At 35.1% G+C, this 24,521-nt stretch overlaps 1 protein-coding gene across 2 annotated transcripts; it reads left to right on the top strand.

The window, feature by feature from the left end:
• On the top strand, positions 1–24,004 carry LOC149804346 (uncharacterized). Of its 2 annotated transcripts, none has more exons than XM_089939148.1 (11): positions 1–138; positions 2,874–3,050; positions 7,868–8,100; positions 10,271–10,508; positions 11,919–12,053; positions 12,655–12,753; positions 14,466–14,557; positions 16,173–16,311; positions 16,474–16,533; positions 18,957–19,055; positions 19,686–24,004. In XM_089939148.1, the coding sequence occupies exons 1-11, from the start codon at positions 123–125 to the stop codon at positions 20,333–20,335; spliced, it is 1,938 nt and encodes a 645-aa protein (XP_089795274.1). In that variant the 5' UTR covers positions 1–122; the 3' UTR covers positions 20,336–24,004. The 2 variants fall into 2 exon arrangements, with proteins under 2 accessions (XP_089795274.1, XP_089795265.1); XM_089939139.1 differs by having other exon boundaries at positions 7,862–8,100.
• The last annotated feature ends 517 nt before the right edge of the window (positions 24,005–24,521 follow it).

The following is a 24,521-nucleotide window of genomic DNA, read 5'->3' as shown; positions in this document are numbered from 1 at the left end:
TTTATAGCATATGACGTACCAAAATAGTTCCAGTGGTGTAGGAGGGTGAATTTCCGACTGTACCGCAGACAAAAACATTGGTTATTTGTGATATTTTTCATTTCATTTTGAAGGTTTCTTATATGGCAACCAATTCAGGTAAGTTCGAGAGTCTTTGAAAAGCGAAACAATGGCACATCGTCAAACAGTAGGCGCAGTCTAAGTGGTGAAAATGTACGAATCGAAACAAGAATTATGAGCATGTCGGCCATATTTTTTATGGTTGTGAAAGTTTCAGTTAAAAGCCGAAACTTAAATATGAATGGTCGTCTACATTCTGTAAGGAATTGCACTTTTAACGTGTCTTTTGAATGCCATTCATTGGTTTAAGTCTGTTTTCTTGCACGAAGTTAGTTGTCATTTGGCGTGATTTGTAGACAACAACACAATTACGGAAGGGAAATTAATACGTTACACGCGGACTCCGGATAAGCTTTAGCCTCGTTATATTGCGTTTACTTCCTCAACTAAAGGTTGCATATTAAAAGACCATTGGTTATAGGTTTATGCTGCTACGGGGTTTGCTTAGACAAGACAAATGGCCAGACCTAAAGATTTTCTGAGTCTGACCTGTCAGAAGAAAAATACAAACAAGCAGTCGAAAGTACAAGCTATATAAATAGATCGTGTTCCCATTTCAGCTATAGGTGTAATTTTACACGTTCTATATATACTCGCTAAAAATCCAACTGCCAAGAACCTGGACCCAGACCAGGCGACATATACTGCTTGGCAAATAAGGGTCTGTGTTGTGGTCTTTGGCCCAGTCAAACAGCATAGGATGTAATCTGCCAGCGCATTTCGTGACTGCAAATCTGGGTCTTGAAATCTGCAGTCGGATCTTATGAATTCATGAGCTTATACCTGAAGGTTCATTTGAAACCATAATCTCAAGAGAAGACATGTAAAACTTGAGACAAAACTGAAATCCTAATAGTTGTTAGTTCAATGCTGGGATGTTCATTATTCAAGGAGTCAACTAGTTTTTAAGGTTTATTTGTCTTGTTGAATAAAGAGAAATGATTCCTGGACTGCTCAGGCCATAGCAGAACTGGTCCACAAACATTTTCAGTCACTAACGAAATCAGACTACTTGGGTAGGCCCATTAAGTACTTTTACTTTGGCTAAATCAGTCCATGATTGACATGAATATAATAGTGATGTGAATGGTCATTTCATATTTTTTTAAAATCTTGAGTAAGCCAAAGTATGTCAGGTGTGATCTAGTACAGTCTGGATTGAATGTCTCGTGCTGTGATGTCACAATGAAAACTATGCATGTTGATAAACAAATTTTGTACAGCCCTATGTTGCGATGATTAGACTCATCATGCTCTTTTCTTAACCCAGTTTACTATCTGGACACCATTGTGAAAATCCATAGTGATCAATAATTTTTGTCTGATGTTTAACTGGTTGTTGATTAAGCATTTTTATCAACTAGCAGTGACATTTCTGCAAACTCATGCCAGTTAAAATTATAGTCACACGACTGAAATACACTGCTTGCATCTTTCAGTCCAAACATATATTTTCATTGTGTTCGTAATCTGTGTCTATATATATATATATATATATATGTATGTGTGTGTGTGTGTATATATATATAGAGAGAGAGAGAGAGAGAGAGAGAGAGAGAGACACAAAATTTCTACTCATAACATATTGCTTAAAACCAAAGTTAGATGCATATTGAGAAATAGAGACACAGTTCATATTAGAGAACCAAAGCACACATATATATTTAGCATTTTTTGCTTTGCTTCTTTTATAAAGTCTAGCTTGACAATGCACACCATAAAAATGCACAGATTAGAATTTCCATGTGTTGGAAATCAGTTACATTTAAATTCCAAGCATCAAAACCCAAGGGTATGCATCTATTGAGACTCCTGTATATGGAACATTAAATGGTGATCAATTTATTACACTGCTAATTGATCAGCCTTGCCAGTCGATTCTTGAAAACTATATTAATATTATTGTAAGAACAAGAATTCATATTTTAATTAAGATCCAGAAAGGTCGCTTGATCATGTTGGTGTAAGCTTTAATGTAGTCGCTCACTTCTCATTGAACAATAAAGGAATTTTCACAAGCTTTAAATATTAAGGTAATTCTGATTTTTATTAATTTAGTTAAATTCCCTTGTGCCATATTTCAGGGACCACCATAAAGTATTTTGTAGGACATTTTTTTAATGTTGAGCCCAAAAATCAGCTTTATTTCTGAATTAAATCCCTTGTATACGTAGGAAATAACCCTCACACTTTGTTTTGAAAAATAGACAGGGAAATATCTCCTCTGCACGCACACACAATTTTCTTTGTAGAATAGACCCTCATCAAGTAGCAAGCTAGCTGTTAGCTTGAAAAATATTGGCATTTCTGGTATTTCACGTCTTAATTTAAAAATTTGCTGCAACAGTATTCTTTTATATCCTTGTGTTGCTCAGTAACTTATTTTGGAGGATCAATGTTTCCTAAGATATACCTCTCGTGCATGCAGCATTAATCCCTTAAAGAATTTAAACTTATTATTATATTTTTATTCACCCATAATCACATGTCTAAATCCCTTTGAGGTTCCAAAAGAAGGTATTCTGGTGCATTGTGTCTGTTTGACCAACTTAACATTTGCACTTGATTCAGTGTTTGTATGAAAGTCTACATCAGAAATGCGAGTAGGGATTTTAAATTTTTTATCTTGTAGATGCAGTATTCTTATTGGTATATGTTAAAAAGTTTGTGTACCTTTTAAAGTTGTGCTTTTATGAGAATTCTTAATGTACTGCAGCATGAAACTTAGCACAGATTGCACATTTTTTTTTTAGATATGCAGGCTGGTGATATTCATCAGTTTTTACAGGGTGGGAGTGGAGGACCATTGGATTTACTCAATCTTGATGCCAGCGTACTGAGTCTCATCCAACAGGACCCTTCTATTCTAAGTCAGGACCCTAGTCTGCAGGCAGCTTTACGAGAGGTACAACAGCAACAGCAGCAACAAGGTAAATAGAAGCTGGTTGTGAACACGAATCAAGGTTGTAAACAGTTTTATTTTTGAAGCAAAAACAGAGGAGTGATTCAGTTCTAATGCATCATTTGCAAGACACAACATGTACATGTGCAAAGGGCTTAGTTTAGTTACTGTCTGTCAATGTTTACAGAATTGGTAACACTTTGTAAATGAGCTCACATGTGATACATCTCGTGTTATGCGATGTGCATGTCTAGGCAGTTCATCTGGTCGCAGTATCGATTATTTCAGCATGTAGATAATATGTAACAGTACGAACTATTGTTGTCTATGAAATTGTCTTATTCTTACAAACCATATGCAGTCACAGCACACCACTTCTTTATTTTAGAATGATGAGATAATTTGCAAATCTGCTTAACATTTAAAAATTGGTCCGTGCAGTTTCAGTATTTCGCTCAATTTACCATAAAGAATGTCAGTTGTTGCACAAACATTTGGAACCATCACGAAGTTCACAAATGTTCCTGTACCCAGAAAATTATTTTTTCAATAAGTAATACAATATATGCTCAAAATATCAGGTAATGAAAATATTAGTAACTGCTTATTGGTGGCACAGTGCAGGGATCTCAACAGAATTTCAGGAGTCCCTGGCATAAACTCAGGATTCCCACATTTTTGGAACAATAGAATGGAAAATGAAAGAGCACATTCTTTTAATAATATCAGAATTCTTAGCCATTACTAAAAAGTATTGTTCAGTGAATAGAATGTTACATAATCTAAATTTATCCATTTTTTAAACCCATACAACAACACCAAAAAAGTAAACCTAAAGACATGTAGCTTGAGACTGCAGATTTAAATTGTTGTCAAGATACAGGCTTTAGGTACTAACCATCACTTTTGCCCACTGTTTCTTGGTGTTTTTTGTTCCTTTTGTTGGGATTAGTGTCATTTTCATAACAAGTCCATTTCCCAAAAAATGAAAACAGATTTTGCCAGCACTCTTTAAAAAAGTCTCTATTGATACTGTAATGCCCTATTAAATTCCCACATAAGTAGCAATTATTATTCAGGTGTCACGCTAATAGGCAAAGTGAGTGACTAAATTGCCTATAAAATGCAGACTTCACCTTCTTTTGTTACGAAAGCAAAAACAACTTTGCCCTTTGATTTCTTAGAGGTACATTGACTAACCATACCTTCTGAGAGGCCCCCTCACTTGAGCCAGGTTAGTTCTAGTGTTGTAGTGAAAGGTATTCATCAAGCCATCATTTGCTAGGCCTAATTTTGATATCAGTTATGTTGACAGACAAACTCTTGCACATTCACAGGCATGTGTTTTGATAGCTGATTGACCATTAACCATTTCCCAATTAAGTTGGTGACTATTGGCCCCTATCACTACCCGAATTACACATGTTATCCTTTGATGATAAAAACATATAAACTTGTGTTTCGAAACTTTAACAGTAGTAAGTAGCAATTTGTGTTTTAAGAAAAGAATCGGTGATATGGAATTTTTTTACTGCCTCTTGTACACTATTTTGTCATAAAATTAGTTTGAAACTGTAAGTGTACCAGTAACGAGGAAATAATGGTGGACACAACTATGTCTGGGAAGTACCAATTTAATAGATTCTCTATTTTTGTAAATCATCGGGCAAATATATTCAGAAAAATATACAATGCATAGAAAGCAAAGTATAGGTATTATGTTGTTTAAGATTTAACTATAAAATGCAATTATATAGGTCAGAAACTTACAGGGCAGTGCTATGTTGTGGAATTCGTGGGAAGCATTGTAAGGTCCGAGTTGTTTCTGACTTGACTTGTATTTGTGAAAAAAGCAGTGAGTCAGGTACTACTTAATCAATGCCTAAAAAAATGAATACAAGTGCGTAGACAAATTAACCATAAATTTGCAATCCTATCATTGGACTATTGTAATGAAGCTTTATAAAGTGAGTGATTATATTGCAAAAACCCCTTCTTCTAAAAATAGCTGCACTCACGTCTGTGTTGATTCGGTTGGAAACAAGGGTTTAATTAGTTTACTATAAAGGAATCATGTCTGTAATTTTATGCATTTTAGTGTGTTGTGTATGAATAGTTATGGTAATGTTTTAATCAGCAACAAATAAATGAACACGAACAGTGTGATGTAAAGACATGTGCATTTGCCCTCATGTACATGGTACAGGGGTTGTTTCAAACAATGTTTATAATCTTTGACAGTGCCATTATTATGAACTTTTAGAAAGTATATGATAAATAAATACAAAAATATTTTTAAAAAAACTGATTTAGGGTAGCTGATTAAGCATTTTTATTAACTTGCAATTACAATAATGTAGTCTGGTTACTCGGGTAAAATTTGTTATAACAATGTTATTCTCTTTTAGAGTCATATGGCCAAAATAACTTTAAAAAATTCTACTTGAAAATAAAAATAATGTATTGCTTAAACCCAGTGTTAATGCAAATATGAACACTGGGAAGTAAAGGACATAATTCAAATAAGAGAACACACATTATATATATATATATATATTCCATTTCATGATTTGCGTCCACTTCTCCCCTTTGAGATCCCACTTCTCTCAAATGTGTCCAAAAAGGAGAAGTCACTTCTCCCTAGAACTCAGGTCTAGCTTGACCCCTGATTATTATTATTACTGTGTATTGATGACTTGTCAGTATTGTCCAAATCAAACCCGGAGAAAGCTTTGATTAATTTCATGATTTATATTTGCATCATTGCCAATTTAATTTAAACATAATTACAACAAAATAGGATATCATTTATTTGCAAATAAATTGCAGGTGCTTACTTGCGCACTCTTAGGAACATAGTTTCTAGGAAGCATGTTAAAGTAGCAGTTTGAGGGGCATTCCCTTTTACTAAACAATTGCAGTGATAATGATTAACTGTTAATTAGTCACACTAGCCTCTTGCCTGATTCTGTAAGTCTGGTCTTTGGTTATTGTGCATATTGACCTTGTCTGACCGGAATGAGGAGGGGTGAGTCCAGGGAAATGCATAACTGGGGCTTGTTACAGGAGAAATATTGCATCCTTTAAGAATTTCATGCATATTGTTATCAGGAAGGTCAGGGTCCCCAAGAGCCATGCACTGTATGAAATAAACACCAATTAAAAAAGTCTTGTTAGGCAAAATTTTAATTAGATTTAAATTGGATCATAAATGTGATATTTCATCATCTGTTTAAATGCAAGAAGAGCCATTACACTGTCATATTGATGCCAGGTAATGATTCTGTGTGATCTTAATTATTTACTTAGTGGCTGAGCTTGTATTGGACAGTCATGGCTAAGCTTGCATTGGAAAGCCCTGGCTAAGGTTGCTTTGGACAGTTCTGGCTAATCTTGCTTTGGACAGTCCTGGCTGAGATTGCTTTGAACAGTCCTGGCTAAGCTTTGCTTGGACAGTCCTGACTGAGCTTACATTGGACAGTCCTAGATGAGTTTACATTGGACAGTTCTGGCTAATCTTAAGCTTGCATTGGACAGTCCTAGCTAAGCTTTCTTGGTCAGTCCTGGCTATGCTTGTTTTGGATAGTCTAGGCAAAGCTTGCTTTGGACAGTTCTGGCTCAGTTTGCATTGGACATTCCTGTCTGAACTTGCTTTGTGCAGTCCTTTTGATGCTGTTGAATACTGCCTTCTTAGATGATAAAGTGGTCTTCTAAATGAACCTTTTGAGCTTAGTGTTTCTCGTTCAGTATTCTCATACCATTCTTAATGCCTTTGTATTATGGGATGGAGGATTATGGATGCAGCTGAATACACAGGATCTCAGAAGACATGCCCAGTTTTTTCTCAGTGCTCATGGAGTTTGCATTAATTATTTCTAGTGTATTGCACAGTTTCTTAAAAAGATGCCTGTTTCACATTCTCCTCAGTCTGGTGATGTGGTTTTTTAATGCTCTTTTTGCCATATGGTCATCAGTTAGGCTAAATCCAGATTCTGAGCCTGGAGATCATGAGCCTGTAGGCAGTCCAGCATTCTCCACTTCTCATAGCCTTCATCATTTTGACATCCTGCCTGTCTCATCTCCTGATGATAATGTAGTCAGTGAGATGCAAGTGCTTGGAGCATCAGTGCATCCGAATACGTCTTTCTTGTGGATTGGCAGGCAGAAGACTGCTGGTAATTATAGACTCATGTTCAGAGGATTTTCTTCACTAGGAGGAATGAACTGTTTCTGCATTTGCCAGAGCCTTTTTGCTGATGATGCCTGGCCATGTCTTATGATCTGTGCTGACTCTAGCATTGAAGTCACCAGTAATGATGAGCTTGTATGCCATTGCTCTGAGGAACTCCAGGTCTTCATAAAAATTTGTTCTTGATCATGTGTGCATTTTTCATGGTGGATGCATAGGCGCTGATGATAGTTGCATGTCTTTTTGCAGACAGTGGGAGTCTCGTTTTATTAGTCTGTCATTCATGCTGTTTGGGAATTTGTGACCTGGCTTTACTCTGTCCTCTCCAGAAAAGGGTGTAGCCCGCTCCTACTTAAGCGAGTAGTCCTCCTCAGCTGAGCAAGGCTCATTCATGGATGTTGAATCTGACCAGTTCTCTACCAAACTGGAGCTGTTCTTCTCTTTGGTCTTTTTGCTGATGTGCTGTCCTTGCAAGGCTCAGATGGTGAGTATCATTACATTTGTCATTTTATTAGAAATTTGACTTCTAATATGTGATTTGTTATAAAGAATGCAGGTAGATAATGTTTGAACACTAGAATTGAAAGAGAACAAGAACCACTGATACTGAACATAGTGTTAGTTTTTCGAAATTCAAATCATAATCATTATTTTAGGAGCACCAAGGACAGCTGTTCCAAAGCCGAAAGTTACACCAAGCACAAGTTCATCATCAGCCTCCCGACCTGCAGTCAGGCCATTATCGGGCGCAGGTCAACCATTTGTAGAATTAGTTGAGCAGCCAAAGTCAAGAGGTTTGCGGTTTCGTTATGAATGTGAGGGACGATCAGCTGGGAGCATCCCAGGGGAGAGAAGTACAACAGAAAAGAAAACATACCCCACCATAAAGGTACTTAATAAAGATTACCTAATCATTTCATTAGCCAAAGGAGAAATAGCACTGGAAAAAAAGTCAGATCTATAAATAATTACCTGCCTTACAAAAGTAATAACGTCACTAACAAAAATGACAATGTATCATCTATAACTTCTATTCAGTCTTCATATGGATCCTGGCAAACAGTATTTATATGTACTTGACTGCATGGTTGTTTGTTCTATTACTGAGTGATTGATTTTTATGGCTGTTAGATTTTTTCACCCTGCCATGCCTGTATTCATACAGCAGAGTGTGCCCCATATATATATATATATATATATATATATATATATATATATATATATATATATATATATATATATATATATATATATGTGTGTGTGACTTTTGAGTGATTTTTAAGTCTAAACATTGATTCTCAATATTTCCCAATCTGAAGCTGCAGGCAAAGTCCTAAGACTTCATTTCAACTCTATAGATCATTTTGTTGGGATCTAAAGTCTGTTTTACTGTATTGAGATTAATGTTACTTTCACGTTGTTTGATATCCCTAATAATGCAATCTTTTATTTTTTTATGGTAATCTTGCAATTATAAGGTGTATTATTCTTTTGGGGTTATCTCCCTTAGTATATTCTTTTGGGGTTACCCACCCTAGAACAGGTTGCCTGTGATCACTTTGGCCAAGCTTCCACAGCATTGCTTTTGATATTAAATTTGTGGTATTATTAGCAGGGCAATACAAATATGATCTATTTATTTTCATGAGTATTTGTTGTGCAAAGAAAATAATTGGATGGGGGGGGGGGGTAACTTGAGTGTGCATTCTAGGGTGTGCACTTACATCTTTGACAAATGAAAATAACATGTTGCACCCATAAAGTGCAAAATAAAGATCCAAGAAAATAGAGGGAAACATTTATATGGTTGATTTAAAATGGAATTGAACTTACTGAACAGAGTGTACTCATTGCTAAAGAACAATATATGACCAGTTTTATTGGCTGACACAAACCTCTTTACTGATTTTGATTATCATAAACTAGTAAGACTAAATGTTGGATCATTCATAGAAAATTATAGCAAGAGATATTGAAATCTTTATTGAAAACAGTGCTTAACTGGTTTTTCAGAAGCAATGTACAGGGAGACAAAAAATGTACTCTTAAATGTCTAGAACACATTTTAGAGAAAAATGGTTACTAGAACAAAGTATGGAAGGCTTACAAAAGTGGAGGCCGATATCGATCACAGGTACTCAGTCATGGATTTATTAATATTTGCAATAAATAATAACTTTTCCAACATTTTATGCTTTGAATTAGTAATCGTTTAGTCTAACTTTAGTACACTGTGCTGTAGCTACCTTGTCATCTAAAATAACTGTGTCCTGAACAGTGGTCATGGTGATTGTACCAACTGCTGAACACGGTGCTGCAGACTGACTCTGTGACTGATTCAAATCACATAATGCTGGAAAATATATTTATTGCAGATATTATTAAACCCACAATGTGAGTTTCCGAGATTCTTCAATAAAAATGTAACACAGAAGGGTACCTGTGAGACCTATTGTTTTGTTTCTGTTTTTCTAAATGACACCACTTTTCATACTGTTATGGGTCATTGGGCTATACTATTTTTGTTTCTGGAATAAACTCTGGATCATTGTTTATTGGATATCTCAGGCAACTACAAAATTGACACAAATTGGTTTCCTAAAAATAATGGTGCCTATACCATAATATCTGGAATTTATTATTGGTTATATACATTTTTCAAGAATTTGGGCCACTTGACATCCATTAATTTACTCAATTTCTTTTGTATACATGTACTATGCAGTGTCTGTTATAAAACTGAAACATTTAGGGAAGAAATTTCTGCTTCCATTATAAAAAGAAGGTTGAATTTTTGGAAAATAATGGAGATTTAAAAAGAAATTGTAATGGAAAATGTAATGCTTGATTTGATATATTCTGTCAGTTTTTCTGCTCAGTTTTCATGCAGCTGGTTGATTATTTGTGTTATAATTTAGTGCAAGGTTGGCAGTCACATGACCTAGAATAGACACTATGTGAAATTGACATAGTGTATGCTACAAAAGTTATTTCAAGGAAATTAATTTTTGACTACCTACATTATTTACATAGTGACTACATCAATTTCTTTCACATAGATTCATAATTATAATGGGCCAGCTGTGATAGTTGTATCCTGTGTGACCAAAGATGAACCCTATCGACCACATCCCCACAATCTTGTTGGCAAGGACTGTAAGAAGGGTGTTTGCACTCTACGCATCAGAGACACAAATACTGTCACTTTTCCACATTTGGGTATTCAGTGTGCTAAAAAAAAGGATGTAGAGGACAACCTTAAGCTGAGACAGGAGATAAATGTTGACCCGTATCAGAGTAAGTTTGCTTGAGAAAACAAAAACTTACACATGATTAAATTTACATTTCTAATCTAGAATCCATTCTATAGGTATCAGCCTACATTGTTAGCTCATATCTGATTTGCAGTCTTTTGTTATAAGGGTAAACTTCAAGGTGTTTAAGTCCCAACACTCTGTTCAGTGTTATCAAATTGTTATTGCTTTAGTGATGGTCTACATTGAATAAAGAACACTCTTGCTGTTACTTGCAGTCAGTCATTAAAACTTACCTCTATGAGGCAAAGCATAATCTCCGTCTCCTAAAATATCTCAGTATTAAATGCCTGGATGTTTAGAAGATTCATGGAATTTTGAATAATTTAGACTGTTTTAAATAGGGTATTGTACAGTTCACACAATATGTTTATGAAATCTGACAGTCTTCTTTTAAATGACTGGATGATAGTGACAGAAATGTATGCTAAACTGTTTATATTTTTCTCTCACTATAATGTATATATTATAGTATTATAAGCAATTATAGACTAAAACTTTTATGTTGTGAACATGCTGTTTTGACTGTTCAGGAATTTTTTTTTACACGAAAACATACATGATATTATTTCAGTGATTTGTTACTATAAGTGTTGGATTTTTGTATTGTAGTAATCAGTAAAAAATTCCAATTGTTAATTGATTCTTATAACAGTTACAGTGGTGGGAAAATATGCTTTACCATCCTTATTAACAGTTACATTGGTGGGAAAATATGCTGTACCATCCTTATTAACAGTTACAGTGGTGGGAAAAAATGCTGTACCATCCTTATTAACAGTTACAGTGTTGGGAAAATATGCTGTACCATCCTTATTAACAGTTACAGTGGTGGGAAAATATGCTGTACCATCCTTATTAACAGTTACAGTGGTGGGAAAATATGCTGTACCGTCCTTATTAACAGTTACAGTGGTGGGAAAAAATGCTGTACCATCCTTATTAACAGTGGTGGGAAATATGCTGTACCATCCTTATTAACAGTTACAGTGGTGGGAAAATATGCTGTACCATCCTTATTAACTGTTACAGTGGTGGGAAATATGCTGTACCATCCTTATTAACAGTTACAGTGGTGGGAAATATGCTGTACCATCCTTATTAACAGTTACAGTGGTGGGAAAATATGCTTTACCATCCTTATTAACAGTTACACTGGTGGGAAAATATGCTGTACCATAGCCAGGGAAAAGCTGAACATTTTGCTGGGAAAGTAAGGCTTTTTCTTGCCTGTTTACAAATTTTTTTGTTGAATGAAAAGGAAAAATTTGAATTTTTGCACAGGCTTTTGTAAATGTAGATTCTGTGCATGGAGAAATATTTAGGATTTTTTCTATCTGATCAGTAAACCACGCTTCCAGGATGACCAATTTACCTAATTTTTTTACTTCAGCTGGATTTAAGCACAAGAGCACGAATTTAGATCTGAATGTGGTACGACTGTGCTTTCAAGTGTTTCTTCCAGATGAAACAGGGAAGATTACACGAATTGTCCCGCCTGTTGTTTCCCAGTGTATACATGATAAAAGTAAGTAGTCGACCATTTTCAGATAATTTTCTTTCTGTGATTCCATCAAGGTCCTTAAATCAAAGGGAATATTATAATCACTTTGAAATTTGTATCCCAAAATGATCAAGCTACTTTCAGACATGTTTGAACATGTAATAGAGTTCCTCTGTAATTGAATAATCTTTCTTTTTGTTTTCCTTTTGTAATTTTATGAATATTATTAGACTAATTTAAAATAAATTTTGGAAATAGAATCTAGCTTTGTAACCAGTAACTTTGCATTAGTTTTTTTGTTTGTTTATTTTTTTATTCACAAAGATAAATTCTGGATACTTTGTAACAAGACAGCTGGCACTATAGTTTCAATTTGTAACTTTTTGCATAGGAAATGCAGATGTATATGCGCATAAAGGAAATGCAATGTGTACACACTTAAAAGAAATGTCTAAAGCATTTAAGTGGGCAGTAAAAAATATGCACAAGACTTCAATTCATTGAAAAATTTCTTAAAATTGACATAAGTTATGATAATATTTCACATATAGATGTTGCTGATGTTCAGTACTTCATTTATGTATTATTTTGTTGATGTTGCATTTATGTATTAATTTATTTTCAGAGGCCTTGAATGATCTAGTAATATGTCGTGTCGATAGAACTTCAGGGAAGTCGAAAGGAGGGGATGAAGTATTCTTACTATGCGAAAAAATTAATAGAGGTAAATGATTTAGTAATGTCAGACCGGTAACATGTATTGCAAAAGATGTTGCAGCAGTCACAGTTTCATTTGGTCTGTACATTCATTTCTCAGCTTATGGTCTGTCACCTGTTTTTATCAAACCGTGCTCGACTGTTCTTCCAATCATAATGAAGTTCCTTATAATGTACATGTGGAAAGGTACAAGCTTAGAGTCAAATGTTTATCCCATGGTTTGCTAAATTTAAGACAAGTCTGACTTTAAAATTTCCATCAGTAGTGTGTGCTTTATTAACGGATTTTTTTCATCTAAATTTTTTTTTCTGGTCTTTACTCTTATTTATTTTATCTTTTGATCACCTTGGTGTCATTGTCTGTCCATCCACCCATCCATCCATCTACACCCAAGATTTAAGCCATTGTTCAGTAATTTTAGATTAAGCTTAATGCTAAAGTATTCTATCTTCTACCTGAATGAAAGGTGGGCTTGACAAATAAATGGTCTCATATTAAATGTTTTAAAAATTTTCAGCTTAGTAATAGCTGTCAAAGTCATATTATTTAAAATTGTACAGCTCTAACAAGGAGAATGTTACAGATGTGAAATGCACAGTGTTTTGTTTTAAAAGACAGTACATAGAAATGCATCCTCATTACTTGTGCATATGTTACATTTTTAAACGGCATAGAGAATCTAGTCTGTCCTTTCACACCTTGCCTAGCATTGCCTTTCTTCTCTTCTCATTGTTCGTTTGTCACCTCAATTTCCAAGTTACTTTCAGCAGATTCAAATTGTAACCACCCCTTCTTTGGCTGTTTAAAGTAGCAGTCTTTAAAACTGGCTGACAGCTACATATTCCCATTGATTTACATGAATTATACTTTTCACATTTACAGTAATATTAGTTTTCTTAACAAAATTTGATTTTGGTCACTGAATTTAAGATTTCTTAATTACTTCAGTATATTTGGAAATTTCCAATTAAGTGACTTGTGGCAGAAAAGCAATGAATGTGACTATATTGGCAACAACCTTAGGCAGTTGATACCAATAAAGAAATGAGACAATGTATGAACCAAAAATACAAAGATTGCAGCTTTACATAAAAAGTTGAATACTTTTTATTTGGAATGAAAATTAATTATGACTTGTGACTAGCATATACTGTGAAATTGAGCAAACCCTGGCTTGACCAGAAATAAATCTGTCAAAGATGAGATTTATCAAACAGAAAATGTGAACTTTTGAAATCTAATTTAAACTTGCTGAGCCAACATTGGTGGGAATCAAGACATATCACCTTTATATCACTTTCACATTGTTGTCAACAGTTGACCAAGGTTTTGGTTAAAGTTTTTTTATTTACTTATATTGCCAAATTCATACCTTTTATTGTAGTGCTTTGATTGTAGGATTGACATGCAAGCCCTGAGTTTCACATTTAAACCATATATATATATATATATATATATATATATATATATATATATATATATATGTATATATATATATATATATATAATAAAAAGTAGTCACAATTACACTTTTTATTTCTGATCATCTTGTCAGTTAAGCACACTTTTAGCTGATGGGATGATCAGATGGGTAATGTTCAAAGTTTGTCAGTTGTGTTATCAAGTGGCATGGAAATGTCATTTTGTACATTTATTTGGAATACAAAATATGAGAAATATTTTGATAAGGAAGGTAAGCAAATTCCTGTTTATTGTAGATGACATAAGAATTCGCTTCTTTGAAGAGAGGGATGAAGAAACTGTCTGGGAAAACTTTGGAGACTTTTCTCAGAATGATGTGCACAGACAGGTTTGAATCCAAAATTTTATTTAAAAAAATTAGGTGCAACTTCCAGAACACATTTTGGAGAAAATGTATTTATTAACTTAAAAGATGCTTGAACCATCAGAGTAGAACATAGACGCAGACTTACAGCTATTCTTTTTCTGCAGTTAATGGCATACGGTCCTTTCACAATAGGACAAATGATGCTGATCTGCCATCAAATATGCATGCAGACCAATTAGAGAAACCTTGAGACTGTTGTTTTTAATATTTATGTAGTCAGCAGTATTGGAAGAAATTTCAACAGTACGCATCCTTCTGATGCATATTTCTTGCATTTGCATTTACCTATAATTATCATTTGTTTAAATGCTACAGCATTTACAAAATTTCTAAATGTACACAGAATACAATAATCAAAATGATCGTAGTGAATGAAACGAATTCAGCACTTAACCTTTCCCCCATTTTGCATGCTAGGCTTACATTTGACAATATTGATGTCAGATATTGGAATTGTGCTGGACATACCTTACACAATTTGCAATTGTTTTCAACTCTTATTTTAGAAGGATTCAGTTTAATAATATTTTGTTGAATGTCTGTTAACCCTTTACCTCATAGAGCATAGTGACAAAGTGCAGCGCGCTATAAATAGAACACGTTACCTAGTCGACCGCATACGCATAGGCCTGCCTGTGAACTGTTAAGCAGTGTAGTGTATGTTACGTTTAACAGCAATTTTAACCATTTTATATTTTTGGTACACATCTATTATATGTGGAAAAATTTAAGAGTAAAGTCCGATTGTTATAACTGTGTAATTATTTTTCACGGAAGAATTTATGTGCTTTAAAATCTTGAGAGAACTCATTCACCGTCATGTCAGTGAGGCCGCATGACCAACCGTAGCTGCCATTTCCCATACTCGAAATTTACATGATTTTTGTCTGCGTCTACATCACTAAGTCATCTGAATTTGATAATTTATAAAAACTAATTGCTGCCTACATCAATATCAGAGCTTTTACCTAAGTTACTGAATCTTTCATAGTTGTGATTCTAATCGTGAAAACTTCGTAAGTACTGAATGAAATCCACGACCAACATTTTGGAGAGTGGAGATTACAACCCAGTTACTTTAAATAGCAGATATCGACCAGTGCATAAACAGCGACCACGTGATCTGACATAATTCTCATTCACAGAAATGAATGTAGTACCTAATGGGGGGGTTCCCCGAAGGTGGCACTACGAAAACCAGCTCAAAATGGCTGATGTTTACAGCAGGCATCAAAAGGCGCTTCCATGCGAATGGAGTAGAGGTGTCAAAAGGCGCTTCCATGCGAATGGAGTAGAGGCGTCAAAAGATGCATGAGGTAAAGGGTTAACAAAATTAGTGACCAAATTTCACATAAAACCTGGCATAAAGTCAAATAATGCCAATCTGTTATTCGAAATGCTTGCCATAGCAAAAGAGGCAAAAACCTTCCATGCCAAAAAGCATAATTCCAACCCCAATTTTTCATCCAACTACGCGGTCATTTGGCTTCGAGATAGATGTGAGCCAGGTGACCAATACTGATCCCTCGTCTGCCTCTTGGTTTTTATTTATTTTTATTTTTTTTATTTTGGGCAGTTTGCTATAGTATTCAGAACCCCAGCCTACAAAGATCAGTACATCAGTAAGCCAGTGGAGGTGAAGATGCAGTTACAGAGAATATCGGACTTAGATGGCAGTGACCCCATTCCCTTTACATACATGCCAGAGGATCCAGGTAAAAGCAGTTGTGTTGGCACATTTTGTGTGTGTATTAGATGTTGAGAACTTAATATCAGAACTGAACTTGAACTATCATATGTTATTAGCTTGTTGGCATGCACATGTGACAACTGATGATTTTCTTACAGAAAAATACAGAGCTATTTTCTATTTCTAGATCCAGACAGAATTCTTGAAAAGAGGAAAAGGAAGGCAAATTCAAGCTTCTTTGGAGACGGTATTTATTTTGAAACTTTTTGTGATTTAAATGATTCAGAGTTTAATTGTATCTTTATTCAAGTTTAAGTTATTGATGTAGAAAGTTATTAATGTAAAAAACTTCCTGAGGCCAGCAAGTCACATCAGTGTCTCACTAGTACACTTGGGACTGTGAATTCTCAGAAATGCTGTATTCAGTATTACACTATAGATTAATTACAAATTTCTTTTGAGTTACGTGGAAGAGAACTTTTTTTTTGAGTTACTTGGAAGAAAATGTTTTTGTTTTAAAAAAATACAATACATTTTAAGTAGTCTGCAACATTTTTCCATTTCCATTTTGAAAAAATGTTTTGATATTAATCTTGGACCTTTTGCACATACATTATATTAGCAGCTATTTAGACCTTTCAGTTGATTAATCCACACTCTCCTCGAAAGTGCTATCACAGGGCATGCTTAATTTATGTTTGTTAGTTACTTCACTCTTTTGTTGAATAAATGGGATACAGTAGTGAACTTGAGTCAGGCAGACATCACATGCATTAGGTGATTAGTCAAAACATGATGAAATGCCATTTTAATGCCTTTAATGATTGCCAAAGTGGCATTGGTAGGATCATGTGACTCAAGCAAATTCACATATGCCTCTTGGATTTAGTTTAAAACAGTACTAGTATCACTTACAACAAATTTAATTCATTGCTGTTTGATCACCTTGACAAACAAAACACACCTTAGAGGAGTAAAAGGAATAAATTTTATTCAAAAGTAAATAGAATTGTGATATCTAACACGTTGCTTGCATTTACACCACCAACATGAATTTCAAAACAACAGTGTGGAATAAACAAAGTTAATATACCATGTTTTACAATTTGTATCCATTTCAATCATTAGATATTTAAGAAAATCCTTCTATATTTAAATCATTACTATATTATTATGAACAATCATTTTAGTATTTTAATGGGTCAATTAGCTGGAGTGTGTGTGCGAGAGTATAGATCAACAACCAACAAATTTCTCTCCATCATTGTTTTGTAAATGTCCACTATACGGTAGAACATATTATGATGATGTCTGTTAACGCATGTATTCAATTTGCTGATAAAAAAAATATAGGCCAACTATATTGTTTGCCATGATTTTATGTCTTCCACCATATGGGTGAAGGAGATATATGGTGTTTCCCATTTACCTCTGTCCCTTCACTTCAAATCCTGGCCATTCCACTCATGTCCAATTTCATTTCTGTCCCATCACTTCAAATCCTGGCCATTCCACTCATGTCCAGTTTCATTTCTGTTCATTAAATTGTGCAGGCTTTTATGGATTCAAATAAAATTTGGTGTTAATCTTTACGTTAAGAAGACCCAGAGCAATTTTCACCAATTACTGGCAGAATTAAATGGAGTTATTGCTCTTGATCCTTTGCAATGTGAATAGAATTAAAATTTAGTACGATGCTTTGAATCAAATTTGACTTTAACCTTCTACCAGCAAAAATTGAGTGTATTATGGTCCTCCTATTTTACCTTTACCCATAAGTATCCACAAAATAGCTCTTGATGGACTTGGAAAATTTAAACCAAACTTTATATTATGTTTTGTATGAACACCTAGGACAAGTTAGATTGTAATTATTCTTTTGGCCAAATGAAATTATGACCACTGTTTGGCTTCGGGGTCCCGAGTGGCCGAGTGGTCTAAAGCGCTCTTCGTTACGGATCACTGTCATCTCACCTCTGTCTGCGGCGGTTCGAGTCTAAGATTCAGCCAATGTGGGCATGTGAGAAAGCTTGCCAGTAGCTTCTCGTGGGTCGGTGGTTCTTTCCGGGGTTTTCCGGGTTCTTCCTCCACCATTAATACTGGCCGCCATGTATAGCCTATCGTGCTGAAAAATGGCGTTAAACCCCACAACAACAACAACAACAACTGTTTGGCTTCAGACTTTGCCCTTTAATTGCATCATATTTGAGAACTGCTCAGGTGGCCTAGTAGTTAGAGCATCTGCCTTGGATGCGGGAGGTTGTGGGTTTGATCCCTGGCCAAGTCATACCAAAGACTTACAAAAATGGTACTAACAGCTAACTCGCATTAAGAGGTTAGTGTTAGGACTGGTCTGCCTGGTGTTAGGATAATGTAACTGGGTGGGACATTGTGCTACATGTCTGCGGCATGATGCCCCAGCACTAGACATCACTATAATCTGCCACACTGCAGACATCGTAGCAATATGACTGAAAAATTGTTAAAGTTACGTTAAAAATCCAAATCACACACACATACTAATCTTACTGAATTTCCACCATGGGAGTTATTAAGTAGATTGACATACAGAAGGACAAAAGATATCACAATATCCCAGGAGCTAAAGCATAAAATTATGTACCTTATATACTTGGATTTAAGCTTATTGATATTCCTTTTTGCATTTAGGTGCCCCAATATCACAAGAAGATCTCAAACAACGGCTGAAACTTAAAGCAAGTAGGTCATCTACACAGAGCAAACCAGAAATGAAAATCAAGCAGGAATGTAAGTCAATATTTATTGAAATAAGCTTGAATCAGTATTTGCAACAAACCCATTAGATGATGTAGATCAGTTAAATGTTTATGTTGGCCCTGGATCGAGATAGTTAACAACAGTTTCGGTAACAATATCAAATAGATTTATGAAATTATTTATCAGACAAAAATAAACCAGATCTCAGAAGGCAACAGAGTTATTTCATTATAGAGAGCAACCCTGCTTCCAGCACCTAAGTTCTTGCAGACTTTTGAATTTGTAAAATTTGGTCTGGATCTCCAGAGTGTAGAACATTTTAACTTTGATTTCATTTTAAGGGAGCTGCAGTGGCTTAGTTGGTAGAGCATTAGACTCTTAATCCATGTATCCTGGGTTCATTACCCTTACAGGGTGGCTGCATGGGAGTGTTCTTGGGAAAAACACATAGCTTCTATTTCCTTGACATGATATATAGCCAATGTGTTCAATATGCCATTAATACATGACCAACAAGATCTTCAAAAGAGATAAATAATTTTTATATATAAAAATATTGACTCGTATCAAATGAAGGAAGCAAATCACTTGTTGAGACTTTATTTCTTATGTTGATCTGAAGTTAAAATATTCCAAGTTTGAATTGTCTTTCCTTTGCAGTGATGACTCCAGAAGTTCCCAAATATGCCTATAACAATTTTGGTATACAAGATCAGGGAGATCTGTTTGGATCAGAATTTGGCAATACAGCAGGGGCAGGGGCTTCAGCATTCTCAGCAGTTGCAAATTCTCAGATGGACAACACCGTCTTCTCCCAGACTAGTATGTCAGGTGGAAAAGTACAGTACACAGCTAGAAGTCCTGCAACATCACAAATCTCAACATTGTCAGTTTCACAAATGGACAGTGGCAATGCCATGATGTCAGACGCTGGTGTGGGACAGCAGAGTGTGCAGAACAATCCCAATCAGGTTGTAATTGACATTAACAATCCCAATGTCATGGCCCAACTACAGTTATTAATGTTAGTGAGCCAGCAGCAAAAAAATGCCAGTAACGAGAACATTATTAATGATCCCAATTTGCAGGCAGCGGTGGCTAGTAACCAGGGAGAAAGCTTCAGTTCATTGGACTCAATGCTGGCAAACTACTTAGAACAGCAGCCGAGTGGTGATGTGTCGATGTCCCTGGGAAGTATGGGGGACATCAATCTGGATAATCTTGGAGCATTTGAAAATGTTTCTGCCGAAGGAGTTCCCAATTTTGATGAAACTAAAGAAGCAATAAATTCACTCAACCAAGCCAACTAATACATTTGTGTGTCCTCAAGACATCATGCTCATTATTTACATTTCACCTCATTCTAAAACTGTTGAGCTTTGTTGTTTCTTCATATTTTATATGCATGTAGGATTTTTGTAAGATATGGTTGAAATGTCAGATGTTTTACATTCATTATAATTTGAGTGCTGCCAAGATCTCATGGCCGCATTAACTTCAATATTACTTTAGTGTCTTGGTTTTATTATTTCATGTTTTTGTACATGTTTATTGTAAATACAGATATGTTGAAATGGACATGGAAGACTTTGCTTGATATCCACAGTTTAATGAAGTTGGCTAATTATAACTTTGATAAATAGATTTTCATTTATTTAGATACAGGCATTTCTTGAGAGCATGTGGAATACTTGTGTATGGTGATGTCGAAGTATGTGATGATAATTACTCCTTTCATTCTCCCTCATCTGTACTTGTACATAGTGAAACATGCATATCTCTTACCAGCAGCAGTACTAGTGTTAAGATGCAAGGGGTCAGAGGCTTGGAGAGATTCAGTCCTTTTATACATTGCAAAATATTTTGTTGTTGTCCTTTACCAAATTTAGTTTATGTTAATAGTAACAATTTTTATGGAATTACAAATGTAAGTAACAAATTATGGCATGTCATTTTTTAAGCAATTCCCCTTGGATATTGTTCCACAGATGATATTAATTAAAACTGTCTCTCTCAGTTCTCATCATGCTGGTAGGTGGCACATCAGGTATCCACAAATCTCCTTCAACCCTGGAGGTCTGCTGCTTGGCAGCATGCTCTTTATGTTAAACTGGTCCCTTGGAGCTCCTTTCCCATGGAGCATCTCCATGTCTCTTGGGTGTCATCTTTCCCACTTCCCCTATGGTGTCTATTTCAGTACAGTCTTCAAACAGTAGTAGGAAGAAATTGCTTCTTAAAAGAAATCATTGTAGTTTTTCCTATTGTATTGTTTCAGATGCTTGTATAAATTTTCTGGATACATAAGGAAAATAATTTAGAAATCTATTATAGCAGTGCTCTTAAAATAAATAAATAACATAAATAGTAACATTTCTTGTGATATTTACTTATATTTGATCTTGTGCAAATTGTTATAATTTTACATGCTCCAAACCTTCGGTACTTTTATTGTTTGAAAGGTCTGAAAGTCAATTAAAAAAGACAGTTATATCATAATGTATTTCAGAGACAAGTGCTTTTCAGTGGAACCATTTTACTGACTATATTACTTTATTTTTTTTAGCTCACCCGGCCAAAATGTTCAGTGAATTTGTGGTATGGTTCTGCATTGTTTCTGGAAGAAAAAAAATGTGTTATCATTTTTGACAAACTGGCTGGTCCAATCCAGGAATGAGAGGCTTTCCAATTTGTACAGATGATGCTAATCTACCATCAGATATGGCTACTATTTACTAAAACTGAGAAAAGCCATACTCTTGTCCATCATCAATTTTGCTGCTTTTAACTTCTCCAAAAAAAAATCCCCCAACCAGTTTCAATGAAGCTTGCCAGAGAAGATTCTGGCATAAATTCCTTTTTAAGTTTAAATGCCAATCCACGATAAGAAATGTCTGCCTTAAAAAAAAAAATCACAAAAATCCCTCAGGAAATGATTTCATTTCAGTAACTACTCATCTGAATTTGATAAAATGCATCCTTTCGTAGAGAGCCTTCAGATTTAAGCAAATGATCCACCATCAAGTAGGCTGCCTTGACTAAAATTATATAAACATTTGAATGACTTCTCAAAACCTGCTCAGAATTTGACCAGATTTGACAAAGAGCAGCCTGGTTTTAACGGATTTCAGTTGCATACAAATGATGCTGACTTGCTGTCAAATGTGGTCACCACTGCAAAAATTAAAAGCCCCACATTCAAATGACTTTGATAAACTCAACAGAATTTGGCTAACCTTACAAAAAGCATATTGGCATAAATGGCTTTCATAAACACGTTAATCCAACATCAGATGCTGACTTCACTACTAAAAATGTATATAAAAAAACCTTTAAATGACATCAAGGCAGAAATTGACCAGACTTTACAATATTATGGTGTGAAGGGCATTCTGATTTATAACAATAATGTTGATTTGCCATCAATATGGCTGGCGTTATTGAAAACAGAAAATCTGTTACTCTACTTCTAAAAATCTAACAAAGAGGTTTTAACCAAAATTTACAGAAAAACATGACATAGAGGTCATTTATTGGCACGACTGATGCAAATCTGCCATCAGATATAGATGTGGTTGCTAAAAGGAAAACTTTTAACAAAGTGTGGCCGAATTTGACTGTTTTAGCTCAAATATGTTTTACAATCAGGAATGATGCTGTTCTAACATCAAATACAGCTGCCATTCCTAAAAGCAGAACATTCACAAAGTTTTCTCTCTCCTGAACAGAATTTGACCAACTTAAACAACAAGCAACTTGTCATGACAACCTTTCAAAATAGTGTGTGATTTTCGTTTTTAATGTAGCTTTAACAATTTTCCAGTCATATTGCTATGATGTCTGCATTGTGGCAGTTTATAGTGATGTCTAGCACTGGGGCATCATGTCCCACCCATTCACATTATCCAGACACCAGGCTGACAAGTCCTAACACTAACCTCTTAGTGCTGAGTGCTAAGCAAGCCAGCTGCTAGTACCACTTTTGTAAGTCTTTGATATGACTTGGCAAGGGATGGAACTTGAGATCTTCTGCATCCAAGGCAGATGCTCTTACCACTTAGGCCACTGGAGCGGTGTCTTTCAATAAATGATATGCTACTGAAAATAATATAAAACACTTCATAACCTCACACAGTTGTTTTCATGATACTATTAACAGTATTGGAAGAAACTCTAGCAGAAAGGACTTCTCCAGTGGCCTACTGGTTAGAGCATCTGCCTCGGATGCAGGAGGTCATGGGTTTGATCCTTGGCCGTCATCATACCAAAGACTTACAATAATGGTACTAACAGTCCAAATCACACACACACTCTAGCAGAAAGGATCTTGCTGGCTCAGATTTTCTGGCCAGCTGCATTAAGCTCTCAGCCAGATGAGCACTCTTGGGCCTTTTGTTAACTCTATATATGTATTTGCTACAGCTATTGTAAATGAATTAAATTCGATCTCATTACATCCACCACCCAGTCCCCCATAATAAAATCCCAAAAAGTATTGTATATCACATAGGTGATAATGCACTGTTATACATGAAATAGACGTCTTAAGTTGCCACTGTGATTCAGTCCGTCATTTCTGACAATAAAATGCAGGGCAATACATTTACTGATTATTAAAGCCTCAACAACAGAAGTATACCAGTATAAAATATTTGCTTACATTAGGTATAGATATAAGTGGGAAAAAAATATGTGTAGATTGCCTAGTGTTGTCATTCATTGAATGTATGCTGTTGATATGTATATCTGGTAGCTTGCAGAAATTTATTACTTTTTTTCAAATGAAGTATATTTTGTTTTCAGTGTGATTAACAATCATGTATAAATGACTTTTGGATTTAGTGCCATTGATATTTCTTACATGCTCTGATTATGCATTAACTTAATCCGACACTTTATGGGAGAGAATTGTACAACTGTTTGCAGTCTACAGGGCATTGTCTTGTTTTGTGTCTGATAACTGAAATAAACTCTTTTCTGGATGTTTTGATTTTTGTGTCTTTTAAGGAAGGTTAAGACACAACATCACCATCATATGCCATGGGTATTCAAATTAATTTAGGTTTTTCTGTATTAGCTTTAAATCTTGGCCAACTGAAGCAGTTGTTTGAAGTCTTTTGAATAATCAGTCATTCTGACAAGAAAACAAGTTTAGATATTTAGTAATTTTCCATATGAGATATTAAAAAGTCCAAATTTTTTTTCCTTCAATCTAATATGTTTTCATGGTGGCAGTGAAGTTTCTTCCCATATTGTGATTATAAGCATTCTTTCCACACAAAAAACGATCTAGTCACTCAGCATTAAGAGGTTAGTGTTAGGACTGGTCGATGGCATGATGCTCCAGTGCTAGACATCACTATAAACTGCCACACTGCTGACATTGTAGCAATATGACTGAAAAATAGTTAAAAGTCATGTTAAAAATCCAAATCACATACACACACACACTTGGGTAACAGTGATGCACAAAAACGCCTGCAAATTAGTTCAAAGTAA

This window comes from Sinohyriopsis cumingii, chromosome 2 (assembly GCF_028554795.1).
Source record: "Sinohyriopsis cumingii isolate HCF-2022 chromosome 2, ASM2855479v2, whole genome shotgun sequence".
Classification (NCBI taxonomy): domain Eukaryota; kingdom Metazoa; phylum Mollusca; class Bivalvia; order Unionida; family Unionidae; genus Sinohyriopsis; species Sinohyriopsis cumingii.
The sequence above is the reverse complement of the archived record's forward strand: the minus strand, read 5'-3'. Positions and strand labels throughout refer to the sequence as shown.